This window comes from Podarcis muralis, chromosome 14 (assembly GCF_964188315.1).
Source record: "Podarcis muralis chromosome 14, rPodMur119.hap1.1, whole genome shotgun sequence".
NCBI lineage: Eukaryota > Metazoa > Chordata > Lepidosauria > Squamata > Lacertidae > Podarcis > Podarcis muralis.
Genome location: NC_135668.1, coordinates 49,217,287 through 49,234,738, shown reverse-complemented (window position 1 = coordinate 49,234,738; position 17,452 = coordinate 49,217,287). Strand labels below are relative to the sequence as shown.

General features: G+C 46.5%; 1 protein-coding gene across 2 annotated transcripts; it reads left to right on the top strand.

The window, feature by feature from the left end:
* The first annotated feature begins 121 nt into the window (after window positions 1–121).
* GID4 (GID complex subunit 4 homolog) lies at window positions 122–15,349 on the top strand. 2 transcript variants are annotated; one of them, XM_028705462.2, is made up of 6 exons: window positions 122–472; window positions 7,712–7,771; window positions 7,926–8,033; window positions 8,825–8,926; window positions 9,871–10,001; window positions 11,087–11,207. In XM_028705462.2, the coding sequence occupies exons 1-6, from the start codon at window positions 278–280 to the stop codon at window positions 11,148–11,150; spliced, it is 660 nt and encodes a 219-aa protein (XP_028561295.1). In that variant the 5' UTR covers window positions 122–277; the 3' UTR covers window positions 11,151–11,207. The 2 variants fall into 2 exon arrangements, with proteins under 2 accessions (XP_028561295.1, XP_077774804.1); XM_077918678.1 differs by lacking the exon at window positions 9,871–10,001 and having other exon boundaries at window positions 11,087–15,349.
* The last annotated feature ends 2,103 nt before the right edge of the window (window positions 15,350–17,452 follow it).

Below are 17,452 nucleotides of genomic sequence, written 5' to 3'. Positions count from 1 at the left end.
AAAAAAACATCCCTTTCCCTCCCCCGCCCTCCTACCCCCCACGTGACGCCGGGCACCCAATGGGGTTCGAGCGCCGCCGCACGGCGGGCCAATCATGAGCGGCGGGAGGAAGAGGAGGCGGCGGCGACGCCGCTGAGGGGGAGGAAAGGGCTGTGAGGGGAAAACAGAGGCCGAGCCAGGCCGAGCCGCGTCGGAGGCAGGCCGGCCGGGCGAGGGGAGGAAGGCGAGGACGGTGCTCGCTGCCCGCGCCGCGCTGGCGCCGGGGGACCCGCCCGAGATGCCGGTGCGGAGCGCCTGCCGCTGCCCTCCGGAGGCCCCGGGAGGAGCCTCGTCCGCCGCCCGCCTCGAGCCGCCGCCGCCCATCAACACGGCGCAGCCCGGCGTCAGCACCAGCCGCCTCTACAGCGGCGCCAAGTTCCGCGGGCAGCAGCGCTCCAAGGGCAACGCCTACGAGGTGGAGGTGGTCGTCCAGGTCAGCAGCGCGGCCGGAGAGAGGCAGGCAGGCAGGCAGCGCCGCCCAAACCCCACACACCTCTCTCCCTCCCCACCCCCCACCCACACACTAGGACTGCGGAACTCCCTGCCTCAGGAGGCAGGGGCAGCCACCAGGCCGAGGACGGGGCTCGCTTCGCCAGCCCTGTGTGGTTGTTTGAGGAGAATGCCTAGGGGGCCGAGGTTCCTTCCCCCCCCGCCCCAATGAAATAGTTGAGGGAGCTAAGCCCCCCGAAATTCATTCAAATGGTGTGTGTGATGGGTTATGTGGGGCAAGGCTTACCTGGGAGGGGGACCCCCCCATTTATATTTTTTTCAAGTTGACAGCCCTGCCATAGTAGTCTCGCCCCCTGCACCTGCTTCCCTTCTCTGGCTTCGAAAGAAGGTCGGGCAGATTCACCAAGGAGAGGAGCCATCGGTGGCTACTAGCCACCATGGCTATCCGTGTCAGCAAATGCTTGCCAATACCAGCTGCAGGAGGGGCTCTTGCGCTGGGATCCTGCTTGTGGTCTTCCCTGTAATGGGCATCTACTTGGTCCATGGGATGCTGGAGACTTGGTGTGCCTCTGGCTCTTCTTCTGTACAAGGACAGGGCGCTGAGGACTAGCTGTGCTGCAGGCTCTTCTTGGCGTTCTTAGGACTTGGCAACCGGCTTCTTCAAATGGATGGCTTGTGGCAGATGGGAGGAAGGGTTTCTTCATGCAGCAGGAGCCGTAGAGTTTAGCTGGTGAACTCACTGCCACAGGTTGCCTTGACAGCTGACAGCCTGGGTGGCGTTTGAAAGGAGGCTAGGTGTACTTACGAAGGAGGATAAAGCTTGTCAATGGGCATTGTCCAAAATGTTCTGCCTCTGCTGTTGAAGGCAGTGTGTCTCAGTACGAGCGGCTGGGAATCGCCGATGGGGAGAGTGCTCTGGCATTTAGGCTCTCCTTGCAGGCTTCTTATAGACCTCTTCTTAGCTACTGCGAGAATAGGATGCTGGACTAGATGGGCCACTGGCCTGATGCATCCGTGCTTTGAGTTTTTGTCACTTTGCATGGCTTGCATATTATCAAGCTCGGCTGCCTCTAACAAATTTCTTCATGAGCAGCTTTCCTGCTCTCACTGCCTGGAGTAGCTTTTTCACAGAGGCAGAAGCAAAGCTGAGTGCTAAATAGAAATACGTTGGGACTGAGTGCGGTCCTCCGTTGGAGCGGAATGTTTGAAGATTCAGGACAGATGAAAGGAAGGACTTGGTCACACAGCGCATTGTTAGGCTGGGATCTGCTCCCACAAGATGTAGTGATTGCCACTATTTTGCATGGTTTAGGCAGTGGCTTGGATAAGTTGGTGGAGGTTAAGGCTGTCAGTGGCTATTGCTTATGACTGTGTACTATCTCCGGTATCAGAAGAGATGTGTCATTAAGTTCAGAGTGCTGAGGAACATGATTGGGGAGAGTGTACGGTTGTGCTCATTCTTGTGGGCTTCCAAGAGGTATCTGGTTGGTCACTGTGAGAAACAGGAGCCAGATACAATGCAACTTTGGTCTGATTCAGGAGGGCTGCTCACATGTCACTAGCGCAGCTGTGATGCACCTACTGCCCTCTGCCACATCTGAAAGAATGAAACCTCCCTCTCACCACAGCAGCTCTGCTGGTGTGGTGGTGGTTTATTTTTCAGTTTTTTAAAGCATTTTATTTTTATGCTGTCCATGTAGTATTGTAGTATTGTATTTATATGCCATTTTTCAGGGCAAAGCCCGTACCCCCAGTAGCTTACAAAAGACGATTACCCACATACATATTGTAATAATATACAGTGGTACCTTGGGTTACATACGCTTCAGGTTACAGACTCCGCTAACCCAGAAATAGTGCTTCAGGTTAAGAACTTTGCTTCAGGATGAGAACAGAAATCGTGCTCCGGCGGCGCTGCAGCAGCAGGAGGCCCATTAGCTAAAGTGGTGCTTCAGGTTAAGAACAGTTTCAGGTTAAGAACGGACCTCCGGAACGAATTAAGTACTTAACCCGAGGTACCACTGTAATATAGCTTCATATGCTAGCAAGAACATTGTGCTCCCAAATGACTTGCAGTTCAATCTGCCTATAATGCTTCCAGTTATCTTCCATTCAGGGTGGCTTGCAACATCTTATGATTTTGTTTTTTAAAAATCCCCCAAAGATGGGTTCAACAGTTTTAAAAATCCTAAAGCTTCATAAAATAAAATCCTGTCAGAATAAAAATGTCTTCAGTGGCTGACAAAAACAGGAAAGGAGGGCGGACACACTTTGCAAGATGAATTGCCCCATAATTTGGGTGTAGCCACTGAAGGACCCTTCTTCTGGCCCCACCCAGCTGTACTCACTCCTGCCCTCGCTGCATGAGATACAGAGCCTCTCCCTCTGATCTTAGGAGGTGGGCTGCCATCGTTCACAGACAGGCTTGCCCAGGAGCAGGTCTCAGTGGGAGTGCTTGCTCCCAAGCATACAGTTGTAGACCAGGTTTTTAAAGAAAGGTGTGTCAGCCCTATGTCTTCCTTCTGGAAATTCTACAGTATTTTGCTGCTACTAGGATGGGTAGAGGGGCAGTCTTCTCCCTCTCACTGAATTTGAGATTAATTAATCTCAGGGAGCTTGAAAAGGTCTTTGTCACTTGGTACTGCAAGAGGTAAACTGGGTGAGGAAGTAGTTGAAAGAGTAATGGGGCTGGAAGTGATGCTAGGGTACTCATTACACATTTAACTTGGAATATCTAAAGCACCGCCCAATAAATGCATTCTTCAAGGAAGCCACTCTAGTAGTCCTCCATGGCTTGGAGTTTTAATGGTTAATTTTATCTCTGTTCTGTTCTCTCTCTTTTTGGTAACCTTGTACCTCACCTGGAGATCGTGGTATTAGGCAATATATAAATTGTTGAAATAAAATAAATAAGCTCTCTGTTTCTCCAGTGACAAGATGTGTGAATAGCCCTTACCCATTCTCACTTTAGGCTATACTCACTGGCATGCGGCCCTGGCCACCCACCCACATACTGCCACATGTCACCTTTGGGTTCCAGTGAAGTCAGTGGAACTTAACTGCTGAGTAGATGTGTATAAGACTACATACACTGTGAGCTACAAATCTTTTGCCTTGCGTCTGGTTCTTGCTATATGCTCACTAGGTGGTGGTAAGTAAGAGCTGGTTCTCTCTGAGCCTGCAGCTAAGTGGCAGGGCACATGTTCTGTGTGTAAAGGCACCCAGATTCAATACCCAGCATCTCTAGGTAGGGCTGTGAAAACCCCCTGTCTGAAATCCTGGAGAGCCACACCCAGTCAGTGCAGATATTGCTGAGCTCGGTGGACGTGGACCAGATCTGACTTCCATACGTTCCATGAGGAATTAAATCTTCATTTCTAGAGGATGGGCCATAGTACGGTACAGTTAGCCCCCCCCCCCCATTTACACATGTTCAGTATGTGTGTCACCTGTGTATATGTTCATCACACCAAACCCAAAGTGACCCAGGCATGTTGTAAAGATGTCACTGAAACGTCACTTAAAAGGGCAGGGCATTTGCATACTTTTTCAGGGGGTTCCAGTTATACGTGATTTCACTGTTACACACAGAGCCTTGGAACATAGTAAATGGGGGGCTGCCTGTAATAAAGCTATGTTCTGCATGGAAGAGACCCCAGATTCAATCCCTGTAACTTCTTTACAGGGAAAGATCCCTGTTTCAAAAATGGGGATGATCCTGACCTATAATTTCTGGTTGTTGTAATAATTAATTCACAGTAATCACTTTGAATGCTCAAAAGTGGTGTGTAAATGAGTATTTATGAGAGTGGCTTTTGTTTTATTTCTCACCTTCCCAAATAATAAGATCCGGCCAGTAGCCCACCTAGTCCGGCATCCTGTTCTCACAGTGACCAACCAAATCTCCATGGGAAGCCTGAAAGCAGGAACTGAGTGTAACCCCCCTGTCCCTGCCTGTGATTTCTAACAGCTGGTATTCAGAGAAATGCTGCCTTCAACAGTGGAGGCAAAACCCAGCCATTGTGTCTAGTACCACTGATAGTCTTATGCTTCATTAATTTGTCTAATCCTCTTTTAAAACCATCCACAATGTGGCCCTCACTGCCTTTGTGTGAGTGAATTTCATAGTTTACTATGTGGAAAAATTACATCCTTTTGTCTGTCCTGAATCTCCCAACATTCGGCTTTCTTGGATATTCCTGGGTGTTAGTATTACCTCTATCTAATTTCTCAATGCCATGCATAATTTTATACGCTTCTGTCATGTCTCTTCTTAATCACCTTTTCTCAAAACTAAAGATCCCCTAGTGTTGGAACCATTCGTCAGAAGGGGGTCACTCCATCCCCTTGATCATTTTGGTTGTCCATTTCTGAACCTTTTCCAGTTCTACAATATCCTTCTTGAGGTGAGATGACCAGAACTGTACACAGTATTCCAAGTATGGCTGCATCATCATATATTTTGCGTAGTGGCACTGGCATTATATGTCAAATAAAGGGATTTTTGCCCCAATTTGCTTTTTTTACATGGAATTGCTTTTACTGTTTTACTGCCCATTCACTCAGTTTGGAAATATCCTATTGGAGTTATCTGCAATTCCTTCTTGTTTTAACCACCACAGACAATTTGGTATAATCTGCAAACTCACTTCTGATTCTAGATTTTTTCCTGAACAAATTAAAAATCACAGGTCCCAATAGCAATCCTTGAGGGATTCCATGTTATATATACCCCATTAGGAGATCTATCCATTTATTCCTACTCTCTGATTCCTATTTCTTAACCAGTTACTCATCCTCAAGAAGACCTCTTCTCTTCTAATTCAGTGCCTGCCAAGCTTACTCGAGTGTCTTTCGTGAAGTACTTTGTCAAAAGCTTTTTGAAAGTTTGCAGTGTCAACTGGATCATCTGTGTGCTTGTTGACACTCTTAAAGAACTCTAAAAGGTTAGTGAGACATGACTTAACCTTTGTAGAAGACACACTTGCTCATCTTGACTCAGAGGCACCTAGCATTATCTTATAAACACCTACATAGGAATGTGCTCCTCAAATTCTTTCCTCTTCTTTTGCATCCCTTATTATCTGCTTGTATTTATTTCGCCAAAGTTTGTATTCCTTTCTAGCCTCTTCATTTGAACAAAGCTTCCATGTTCTAAAGGACACGTTCCTGCCTCTACTAGCTTTTTTAGCATTGCTCATTAAACACGCAGGCATTCTCTTGGCCCTGGGTGATACATTTCTTGATCTGTGGTATAGATGAGCTTATAATATTGTGGTCTTAAACAACTCCCAAACATTTGGGGTAATTTGACCCTCTTGACTTTCCCATTCAGTTTCTTTTTCCCCAATCCCCTCATTTTGGGGAAGTTTCCTCTTTTGAAGTTGAATGATCAAGGGGACGGTAGCATGTTGCCAGGACAAAATTACTCTTAGGGCCCACAATGATTCTCTGGAAGAATCTACTTTGACCTTTCTGAATTTCTGTCACATATCCACAACTCCACACAGTTTGTGTCTCTGTACAAGCCATCAGGCTCAAACTGGGGATGGTCAAACTCTGCTTGTGAGTTTCCTAGAGTTCTCTGGCTTGCCGCTGTTAAAAATGGAATGCTAGGCCTAGTGATCCTTTGGTCTGATCCAGGAGATTCAGTTCTTCTGTTTTTAGATTACACATGTGCCGTTCTCTTCCTCCAAAGGGTTTGAAGTATGACTGTATGTGTCTCATGGGTAGTGCTTAGAACCAGACAAACAATGCTATTGTTTCAGCTAGAGAGCTGTGGTAGTGTGACTTCAGACTGCTGTCAAGGGGGTGGGGTGGGGGGCTAAGCACAGACAAACAATGTCACAGTCTTAAGGTCAGGCGCCGCTAATAGCACCCACTGGTCATTGTTTTTCATTGCATCCAGTGCTATATTTGTCGACAGGTCAAATTATGCTTTTATGCTTGGTACTTTCCAGTTCTGTTGCTGCTATGGCTTATTGATTTAAAAAAAATTATGAACTGCCCTCTCATATAACATCAAGGTGATGTACAACAACATATACAGGCAAAGTAAAACATTAAAAACAGTACAAAATGATTCATCATCTTGAAAACAATTAAGCTGAATAGACCTCTCAGTATAAAAAGGTCTGAAAGGGATGCCCAAAACGTCACAGCAATGATCCTTACTCCTCTATCATGTCCACCCAAACTTTTTTTTCTAAACTAAAAAGCTCCAAATATTGTAATATTTCATCACAGGAGGTCTGCTCCAGTCCCCTGTCCATTTTGAGAGGCAGAGACAAGGAGCAAAAAGCTGAATGGAAGGGTCAAGTTAATAGACACTTTCTAAGGCAAGAACCTGCAAGCTTGCAAGACTGAGTGGAGAGGACAGTGAAGTGTCTCAAGCTCTTGCCTTGACTCATCCTTTTCCTGAGCCATCTCAGTGAATCTGTGTAGTCAGCGTGGCAGCCTGTAAATCAGTAGAATGAGTCAGTTTCCTAACTCTGCTGCCATTCCCTTGGAAGCCAAAGAACCGTCCTCTACCCCAATCTCCTTTTCCAGATTAATGAAAGCCAGGGAGCGTGGGGAAGCAGTATAACTGGTTTTAGTGCTGTGGCATCTCAAAGTAGGGCTGGAATTTTCCTGGGTACCTAGAAAGCTGATGCTCATATTCAGAACACTTGGCCTCCCTGTCCTTGTAGGGATGGTTCCCAAGCAAATAAAAATGAATCCTAACCTGCTGTTGCTTGGAAACAAGTAGTATTGTTCAAAAATTGCCTTTAGAAAGCTGGCTGAGAGACTTCACTGTTCTCTCGTTCTGGAGGGTTCCTTTGAGTGGGGGATCCCAGTGGTTCTGTAGGAGCAGCCAGCAACTTGTATCCTATGACCCAAATTTGAATTGGATACATGCTTGGAATTAGATGTATCCATAGATGTTGGACATGAGAGCTGTGCAGGGGCAAGATACCTCTGAATACCAGCTGATGGAGAGTAACAATGGAGGAGGGATGTTGCCTGCAAGTGCTGTTTGTGGGCTTTCTGGAGATGGCCACTGTGGAAAATAGGGTGCATAGATAAAAGAAACTCCTATCACCTTCCCTCAGTTCCGATTAGTCTTCACATTGAGACACTAGGAACAGCAAGTGGTGCATTAGTACCACTTGAGTTTGTTGGTGTGCTGATTGTTCTTTAACTTGTCACAAAGTCATGGGTGGTTTTCTGCTTTGTCTTCCAGCACGTGGACATGGAGAACTCCTATCTCTGTGGATACTTGAAGATTAAAGGCCTTACGGAGGTATGTGCTTGAGGCAGAGTATTTTAGGCCAAAACTGATGTTCTGTGTGTTTCATTCCTTTACAAAGCCCTCTCCTAACTTCCTTGCAAAGGTAAGGAAACTTGCCTGGGACGGTTGTATGTGCTCATAATGCCCTTGCTTTGTTCACTTACAGGAATACCCAACCCTTACAACTTTCTTTGAAGGGGAAATAATTAGTAAAAAGCACCCGTTTTTAACGCGGAAGTGGGACGCAGATGAAGATGTGGATCGTAAACATTGGGTGAGTTCCTTGGGCCTAGCTATGTGCCTGGGCTGTGCCACTTCAGGCTGCAGGTGCAGGCTCACGTAGTTGGCAAATTCCCTCCATCTAGGCGCTGGAAAGAAGGGTTCTAATTTAGTCTTCTCCCTTATTTGTTCCCTTTCTACAAGAAGGAATGTGTTTTAAGGGTAGAGGAAGAGTCCCTGGTAGTCTGAGGTGGTATACTTCAAGCACAGGTTTACCAGCTCAGTGAGAACTACACCCATCTGGACAGCGTTGGGCCTTAGTTTAGCTGAATTAGGACTTCAAGTGAGGAACTACTCTTGGTGACTTTGGTTGGTGGTTTGTTGTTGTTTTTTTTGCCTCCGGTCTCTAGGGTAGGAATTGGCAGCAGGTTCTGGACAGCTTCTTACCAGATGTATCTGCGCTAGCCAAACACAGAAGGAAATTGACAAAGAACAACTCTTAAAAGAAATGACACATAATTACATAGCTCTCATTTTAGTGTTATTTTTTGTTCTTACTGGCTGCCTTCTTGAGGAAGGCTGTGATGTCGCTGCATCCCAGCTGTTTGGCGTGACTGAGGCTGAGTTTGTAGCTGCACGCCGAAGGCTGGGTTTTATGGGAAAGATTTCAATTCTGCCATGATCAGCAAATAGAGAGGGTGGACAGGGAAGAGGGAACTTTGGCATCCTTCTCTGGAAATTGATTCCTTTAGTGGGTGGCATCCAGGGTCTGGCTGGTGTCTGGAGTCATGCAGCACACATCTTTCCTCCGGAAGTGTAAGCACTGTGTGTCCCTTTTGCTTCTAGGGGAAGTTCCCAGCCTTTTACCAGTACGCAAAAACATTTAACTCTGATGACTTTGATTATGAGGATCTGAAGAACGATGACTTTGTCTTTATGAGGTGGAAGGTAAGTTCTTCATGTGCATTCACATAGGGTGTGTTGCTAGAGGGCCTGTGTGACAGTCTAACTGTCACTTAGCGCAGGCACACCCCTAGGAGGTATAGGGTAATCTATCTTAGTTGGTCTTGCTGCCTAATTGGGTTGCTGCAGGCAGGATGGAAGGATAACACAAGGTTTCCTTCCTCCTCCACATCCAGCAGGGAGGGCAAACATCTCTGAAATTCCTCAGTATAGTGTGCAGTGACAGCATGCAGTATAGAATTATAGAGTTGGAGAGGGAGAATCATCCAATCCAACCCTTTCAGTACAGGAATCAGCTTGTTTTAGACAGTCAGGCTTCCTGCACAGGACCCTACAAGGAAGGAAGAAGCCCCCTGCACCTCCAGTGTAGTCCTTGTTCTCTCTTGGCCCCAAGTCCAGAGCACTGCAGAAAACAAGAGCAGAGCAGCAGCACTCTTATGTCCCCTTTTATGCAGTCAGGCTGCAGGGTTGTAGTGTCCTGTGAAGAAAATTGGTGGAGTTTGATCCTGAAATTTCCCCAGAATTTTTCCGGACTTTTTTTGTGGAGTAAACAAAGCTACAAAAATACATTGTGCTTTCACTTGCTGTACCAATATCTCAAATTTTTGTTCATAGTTAAAAGTAGATGAACAGAAATATTTGATGAAAAAAATATAGTAAAGTAATACTTAATGTGTGTTAAATGCCATTTACTTTGAAATTATTTATATTGGAATATTTGTGAATATCTTTATTACTGGCAGTTCAGTGTGAGCTGTACTGTGTGTGCATGCAAACACTTAACTAGGGGCTGGTGCCCAATGAAAGCTATAGCAGACCAGTCCCGGGGGGGTTTCTATTTTTCTGTAGAAAAATTTCCAGCAGACGCTTGCTGCAGTGAAAAAAACTATCCCTTCTAGCTTTTCAAAATTTTGTTAACTCTTGTGCAGGAACAGTTCCTGGTCCCTGATCACACCATCAAAGACATCAGCGGTGCTTCCTTTGCTGGATTCTATTACATATGCTTCCAGAAATCTGCAGCATCTATAGAAGGCTATTACTATCACAGGAGTTCAGAATGGTAAGGGGCTGCCTCTGTGGAGCACTGGCTGGAGGACTTTCTTTTATTCTGCAGGGCAAGAGAAAAGGGCACTAAACTCAATAACTTTATTGTGGTAGCCGAAGGCCACGACACAGACAATATAAAATACAATATTGTTATTGCTTAAACAACTTTGCTTAAACAACTAGAATCGTGTATTGCAAGCGAGCCTATAAATGAGGAGCCTCCACAACCACATACAGTGCATTTCAATTTAGACCTCTGAATCTTCCTTACAAGTTACTGCTATTTTGTCCTATTCCTCCTCCTAAACTTTCTTGCTGCCAATGCAAAAAGAGTCACTTTATGCGACACTTAAGCATTAGACAACAGCCACTGAACCGTCTCCACCAAGGAGAGACTGCTTTCTTGAACAAACAGGGGAGTTAGAAACATCTCCTAGGTTCTGTGTATAACGGGAAGTATAATAAATAATAAAGAATGTCTTCTACCTGTGGTTGCCCACATACAGAGTCTATCTGCGTATGGGGTCTTGTTATAATGCCCATCCGGCACAGCTGAGGGCATTCCTTGTAAACGCAGCTCAGTAAAGGCAGATCTTAATGAAACAGGCAAGAGGAGAAAAGGGCAACAGGTTCTACTAGTGCTGGAAATGAAGAATTGGGAGTGCACTTGGAGAGTTCACCCAATTCTTCCTCTTCAGTGTGGCCCATGCTTAATTGGGGCTCACCAGCTGAAAGTTGCTCACTGCAACTTTACTGCTTTGCTCAGCTGAACTGGGACTGCTTAAGACACTGTGCCAAGGCAATCTACACGTTGGTCATGTTCAGACAATCCCATATTGGCCTAATAAGCTGGGATAGGAATGAGCCTCTTGCCTGCACTTGGTGCTCCTTCCTTCATGGTGCAAGCAGTGAAACCAGGAACCCATGGTTACCATCTTCTGAATAAGCCAGTATGTTAAAACTAGGCAAGAGTGCTGGGGCTGTTGAGCAGGGGTCTGCAGTGTGGCAACAAGTTCCCGGGTTTGAAAACTGTTGCCCTCATTAAGCAGAATAAGGGGTAGATTATATCATTAAAATCCTCTTTGCTTGTCCCCTCAGGTATCAGTCTCTGAATTTGACTCATGTCCCAGAGTACAGCGCACCCATTTACGAATTCCGGTGACAGCGATACCAAGAGTGGCGCCGAGAGATGGCCAGTGGGGCCAGGGGGAGAGAGAGAGAGAGAGAGCATGCTCTGTTAAGACAACTGCGATGTCCCTGTCAGGACAGGAGACTCCAGGCTCTTCTCCTGTCGGGCTACCGGACTGGTGTGAGAGCGTGAATGTGAAGCCTGAGGCTGCCGGAGCCTGACCCTTCCTCCAGCTGCGTGGCAAACTTGATACTTTAATCTGGTTTTAAAGCTACCATTCAAATGCACTTTTCTTATTGCACAGCTAGTCTCTTTACCACTGAAAACTCTTCTGCCCCTTTCGGAGGAGGAAATGGCTGCGCCCAGCTGGATTTCCTTAGAGTAGAGGAAACGTAAGCTGCTGCCGGCTTATGTCTCTCCGCACTTTGCTGCAGCTCATGGGTTCTACTTGAGAGCAAGTCATCCACAGATGCCCTTTCCTTTCAAGCCTCAGCATTGCATGAGGCTCTTGTGTGCATCACACCCAGCTGCGGCATCCACTACGGGAAGCAGTTGGCCAAGAGGAGGAGGGCCTAGCAAATTGCCCGTTCCTGTTGGCTAGCAAGGCTGCATCTCTCAGGAACGCTAGCCAGTCACAGAGGCGTAAGCCGTTGTCTTGGATTGCACCAAGGGGGGAATGGCTAACAGGCCATCATAGTGGGAAACATAATGATGCTTATGCAAAGTCTCAGATCTTAAAGGAAAAACTTTAAGGACTTCGTACAAAAAAAGAGAGACAGAGAGCTATTTTTATGGCCATCCCCCCTCAAAAAGACTCAATGGTATATGCAAATTGTCTCTCATTACATTTTTACCATGGCTGCTTTCCCTGAACCCCCTCATGGTGAAAGCAGTGAAAAGTCAGTGTTGGTTGATGGTGGTGATCTCTCTGTGCAACAATCCAGCAGTGTTGACACCCGCTCATCCCAGCGTAATTGCTTAGCGGTGGTGTGAATATTCAGCTCCATGCACATGCTCCCGTTTCTCATGCTACAGGAAACATTTGATGTTTGCTATGATTTCTATCAGGGAAAAACCTAACTCTCCATTAAAATAAACTGCTCTCCAAGGACTTGAAAATGTTCGGAAACATAAGGCTTGTGTGCCAAATTTTGTGTGGAGCTTGTGTGTTTGTGGTGGTCTAATACGTGTGAGAGTGAGTGAGTCTAAAAGTTGCTGGCCTGCTTAACATGGCACTCATCCACAGAGGGTTTTCCCAGAATCGTCTTGATTATATGTACCATTGGCTGGGCCAGGAGACGGAGGCAACTACCCTGTCACTTGGTAGATCAAGACTGTTGTGCAGCTGAGCCTTTTGCAGAAAAATGCCCAGCTCTTTTCAGTTTTTCCTTTATGCCTTTGTAGGCACTTGTAGGATTTACAAGGCAGCTTAAAGCAGGTCTGTGTGCAAGGAAGGTACTGGTACCTTTCCTGGGAGTCTGCCCAAAGTTAAGACTTACAGTGGCTGCCCCATTTGGGATCTGCTCTTGTCCTGTGGCATTGCTGTCATTCATAGTGGCTTGGATTTCAGAAAATAGTAATGGCACTTGGGGCTGAGAGATAATTTCTCTCCTCTCTACATGCAGGGCTCTGTGTGCTCTGCAATAATGAGGGAGCACAGGAGAAAGTGCAGATTGTTGTAAGCCATGTGGCTTTCAGTAGTTCAAGAGCGAATTTCTAGCCCCCATGGCTTTGATATGTTTGAAAGTGCGGGAAATGCCTAGGGACGGTTTGGAAGACAGAGTTGTATAAGGTTTCAGTGGTTGAGAGGAGGAGGGGGTGGATTTAGGGTAGGACTAGTGGTGGGGTAGTGCTATATGACTGTAGTTCCTTATTTCCTCCTCAGCCAACAAAGGCAGAATATATTGTGCAAAAGAAAAGAAATGGTGTGCATGCTTGCTCAATTGACATCTGCTGTGCAGACTGCAGAACTTTTGTCTGTCTTGGTGCAGAATTTAGATTGCCAGGATACAGAGTTCTAATACATTTAGAGCAGTGTACACATAGCCCTGCCTGTCCTGTATCTTCTGAAACAAGTTATTGAGCATTTTAAAGAGTATTTTTTGCATACAATGTACGGGAGAGAAAGCAAAGCCCCTTAACGGAATAGGGTTGAATCATTTTTCCCCCCTTAGTTCAGGCTTGCTCTCCCCCCCCCAACCATGTACTGTACATTGCAGTGGCAGATTTGCTAACTGAAGCCTTAACAGGAGTGTGTGGGAGTGCTCACATTAACCACGCAGGACACCCTTTCATGGAGACAAACATGGCAGAGAGGCCAATTTCTCCCTTCCCTCCCCTGCAAATCAGAGCAGTCTTAAGAAGCTGCCTGCTATTTTCTGGGGGACGGGAGAGATATGAAGAGCTTGAGGAAATGTGGCAAATGGGCTTTGGCTGGCACTGATCCTGTAGACTGAGGTTGGAAATGTATTCCAATGGATCTGAATGGCAGTGGGGGTTTTCCTCTTCACCTTCAAAGGAGACGGATCTGAAGTGCTTTGCATGGCCGCAGGACGTAATATGACATCCAGATACGTCTGTTAGCCTGACACAGAAGAGTGCAAGCTTGGATGCTGATAGGGAAGTGGATGGGGGAGAGTATGGCTGGGTTTGTGAACCTCTTCACTGCTTTTCCACCCTACCCCCCCTCCAGTTTTGATCCACGAGTTGACTGTCTATGCACAGTAATGGAGGTTCTTTGAGTGCTTTGGGGCAAATATCCCAGGCTGTACAAACAGCTGCTCCTTCGCTTAGGCTTCTCTCTCATCTTATGCCTAAGAAGATCTCGCACTTGGAGACTAGGAATTAACTGTGCCTTTGCTTTGCTTTAAGATAGGGGGGCACAACTTGCTTGGGAAAAGCAGTCCTTTCCTCAGCCTATTTCAGGAGGAAATAGAGTCTCCAGAGGTAACTCCAGGCCAATTGAAACCACCTTGTGTGTTAAGAACGCAGGAAGGCAAGGCATCTCCAGCATAGCCCACGAAGGGGTTAGGGTGAAGGAGAGCGTCTCCTGACAGCAAAGCACCATGGTCCTCATTTCACTTTTGCAAAGCTTTGCCTGCAAGAAGTACAGTGCAAGGCCAATACTAGCAATTTAATTCTGTCCCCTGTATTGTGATGCACAATCCACTGCAAGTGGCCAGGATCCAGCACATGCAATTGCCAGTTCCACATTCCCAGGAGGGCTTTGGGCCTATAGACTTATATTACTATAGATCTATAGGACAGTAGCGCTCTGTGCTGCATAGCAAAGTGGTCTTAAGTTGAAGGGAGTTGTCGAAAGCAGTTTAGGCTAATAGCACAAAACGGGAGAGGGAGGGCTTGGAGTCCAAAATCCATAAAGGGGTGTGTGTGAAGCACAGGTTCTCATCAGCTGGCAGACAGCTTGATTTTAATTGCAAGCTTCTTACCTTTTAAATGCTAAAATATTTATTCAGAGATGGACAGAAAGATTACCTGCTGTAATTCACCCTTCCAAAACAGGATTTCAAAATCATTTCAGAATAATAATGTACTGTAGTCCATGTTGTGTCAACAGTTTCTGCATTTGTGTTATGCAAACTTGGCATTTCATAGAAAACAGCCTTTAATTTGATACTTGGAAAGGGCTGCATTCGTTCTGAGGTCTACTCTTAATTTGGCAAATGCTTCTGTACAAGACCACCTACAAGTCCTTGCATTTTAAAAAGTGATGGGGAGTGGCTGCAGCACTACAACTCCCTTCATGCTTTGTTACTGGCTTTGCTGGCTGGGGTTGATGGGAGTTTGAATCCAGTAAAATCTGGAAGGCCACAGGTACCACGGGCAGCTTAAAAGGACACAGGAAGGAACAAGCATTTTAGAAATTGCTTTATTATTTAGCACTTAACACGCCCCCCGCCCCAGGTTGGCTTGACTTGCATTCTCCACACACACAAGCAAGCAACACACCTTTCCCTTATAAACTGTCAGATGCTAAAAGAAATGAGAGTATGAAGCATGGTTGCATTGTGCTTGTAGAGAAGACTAACAGGCTGGGGCTTGTCCCAGGCAGCGTGGCTTCCGAGGGTGGAATCTTCCAAGTCTTACTGAAAAGGTTTTATAAAGCTATCTTGTAAATCAGAGTATTAAAGAGTATTTATAGACAAATTGCAGAAAAGGAAGTTTTTCCAGAGTTATCAGTGTCCAAATTAAAAACATGAATTTAACAAGGATGTGTTGTGTGATGTTTCTCACTGTCCTCTCTTTGCTGCTGCTGCTGCAAGGGAACTATGGCAGGGCAGGGGTGTGGGGGTTGTGTGCTTTTTTAAGAAAGGCAAAAACTGACCAAGGAAAGCTAGAACCTGTATCTGCAGTTCTTGCGTAATTCTAATTCTGTAGGCAGGGAAGTATGTTGGGCCAAATCCTACCTTCAAAGGCAATCAGAAGTATGTTGGACACTGAAGCCTGTGATCATTTGCTCCTTAACTGCACCCTTTTCTTTCCCTGCCCATCTGTTGCATAGGTCTGTATCATAACTAAATTAGGTCACAGATCAACATGGGGCTCTCAGCAGAGCATTGCCTTTTGACCTACAGACACCTGCCAGGCCCTATCATGCCCTATACTGATGAGGCTTTGAAAATTAATAATTATGTTGCTAGCCTTAACTGATGTACAGTTGCTCTGGCCACAAACAAGCCCTTTGGTGACTGCTTCATTCTCACCAGTTTCCTGGCTGCCCATAAAGGACTCCCATCAGTGTTTATGGCCAACGTGCCATACTAGGGTGCGGTGGTGGGTTTCTTTGGAGGGGTGGAGGCGTAAAGGTCTTATAGGTGCTTCCTGGGTTAGAAAGGGATAAATAAATCCTATATAACTGTTACCTATGCCGCAGGTGAAGAGAGGTGAGCCTGAGAGGGTGGAGTGGGGTGGTTGTCTTACAACAGCCCAGGCCTTCCCAAGTGTCCCTATTTTCCAGGTATGTCTGTAATTTAGAGAAGCCATAACTGGTTTCTTATTTGATCCCGGAATGCCCCCCTTTTCTGTAGGATGGCCCTATTTTCATTGGATAAATGTTAGAGGGTATGGAGTTATCTAACCCCCGAGCCGTCTGAAGGTAATCCTGTACAGTATAGGGAAGGTTTTTTATGTTTAATGAAGTTTTATATATATGTTGGAAGCCGCCCAGAGTGGCTGGGACAACACAGATGTGTAGTAAATAGTAAAATTATCATTATGGAATGGGACATCCCTCTTTTCATTGGAGAAATGTTGGAGGGTATGACAGCCCCAGTCGGTGTTTTCTCTTTTTTTGCCGGGGGGCGGTGAGCTGATAATTGTACCACAGAATTGTAGAGTTGGAAGACACCACGAGGGGCATCTAGTCCAACCCTCCGCAATGCAGGAATCTCTTGCCCAGAGTGAGCCTCCAAACCACGACCTTGCGATTAGGAGTCTGATCCTCTACTGCAGCTTTTTAAAAAACTATGTTTTTGACACTCCCTCTTAGACTTTTTTCCCCGGAAGGTTTGGGAAAGTTTTCCACGAAGTCTGTCTCTCTCTTTGGTGAGTGGGGAGACAGGATCCTTCACCCACCCGGCCCTTTCGCCTAGCCCAGGGTGAGGGAGAGGACCAACAGCAGCCCTGAGATGCAGAGCAAGACCAGCTGAGGGAGAGGCAGCCAACAACAGCCCTGCAAGGTAGTCTTGGGCTCCGCAGCTCCTTCCACGCAGATACGGTGCCCTTCTCAGTTGTAAACCAGGGCTCAGCAAACTTTTCCAGCAGGGGGCTGGTCCACTGTCCCTCAGACCTTGTGGGGGGCTGGACTATATTTTGAAGGGGGGGGGGGGATGAACGAATAATAATGAACGAATTCCGATGCCCCACAAATAACCCAGAGATGCATTTTAAATAAAAACACACATTCTACTCATGTAGTGTAGGGTCCGGTAACAGTAGAAACACCAGGCAGTCCCCACAAATAACCGAGAGATGCATTTTAAATAAAAGGACAGAGTCTACTTATGTAAAAACACGCTGACTCCAGGACCGTCCGCGGGCCGGATTGAGAAGGCGATTGGGCCAGATCCGGCCCCCGGGCCTTAGTTTGCCTACCCATGGGATAGAGCAGGGGTCAGCAAACTTTTTCAGCAGGAGGGCCGGTCCACTGTCCCTCAGACCTTGTGGGGGGCCGGACTATATTTTGAAGGGGGGGGGGAATGAACGAATAATAATGAACGAATTCCTATGCCCCACAAATAACCCAGAGATACATTTTAAATAAAAGGACACATTCTACTCATGTAAGAACAGCTGATTCCCGGACCGTCCGCGGG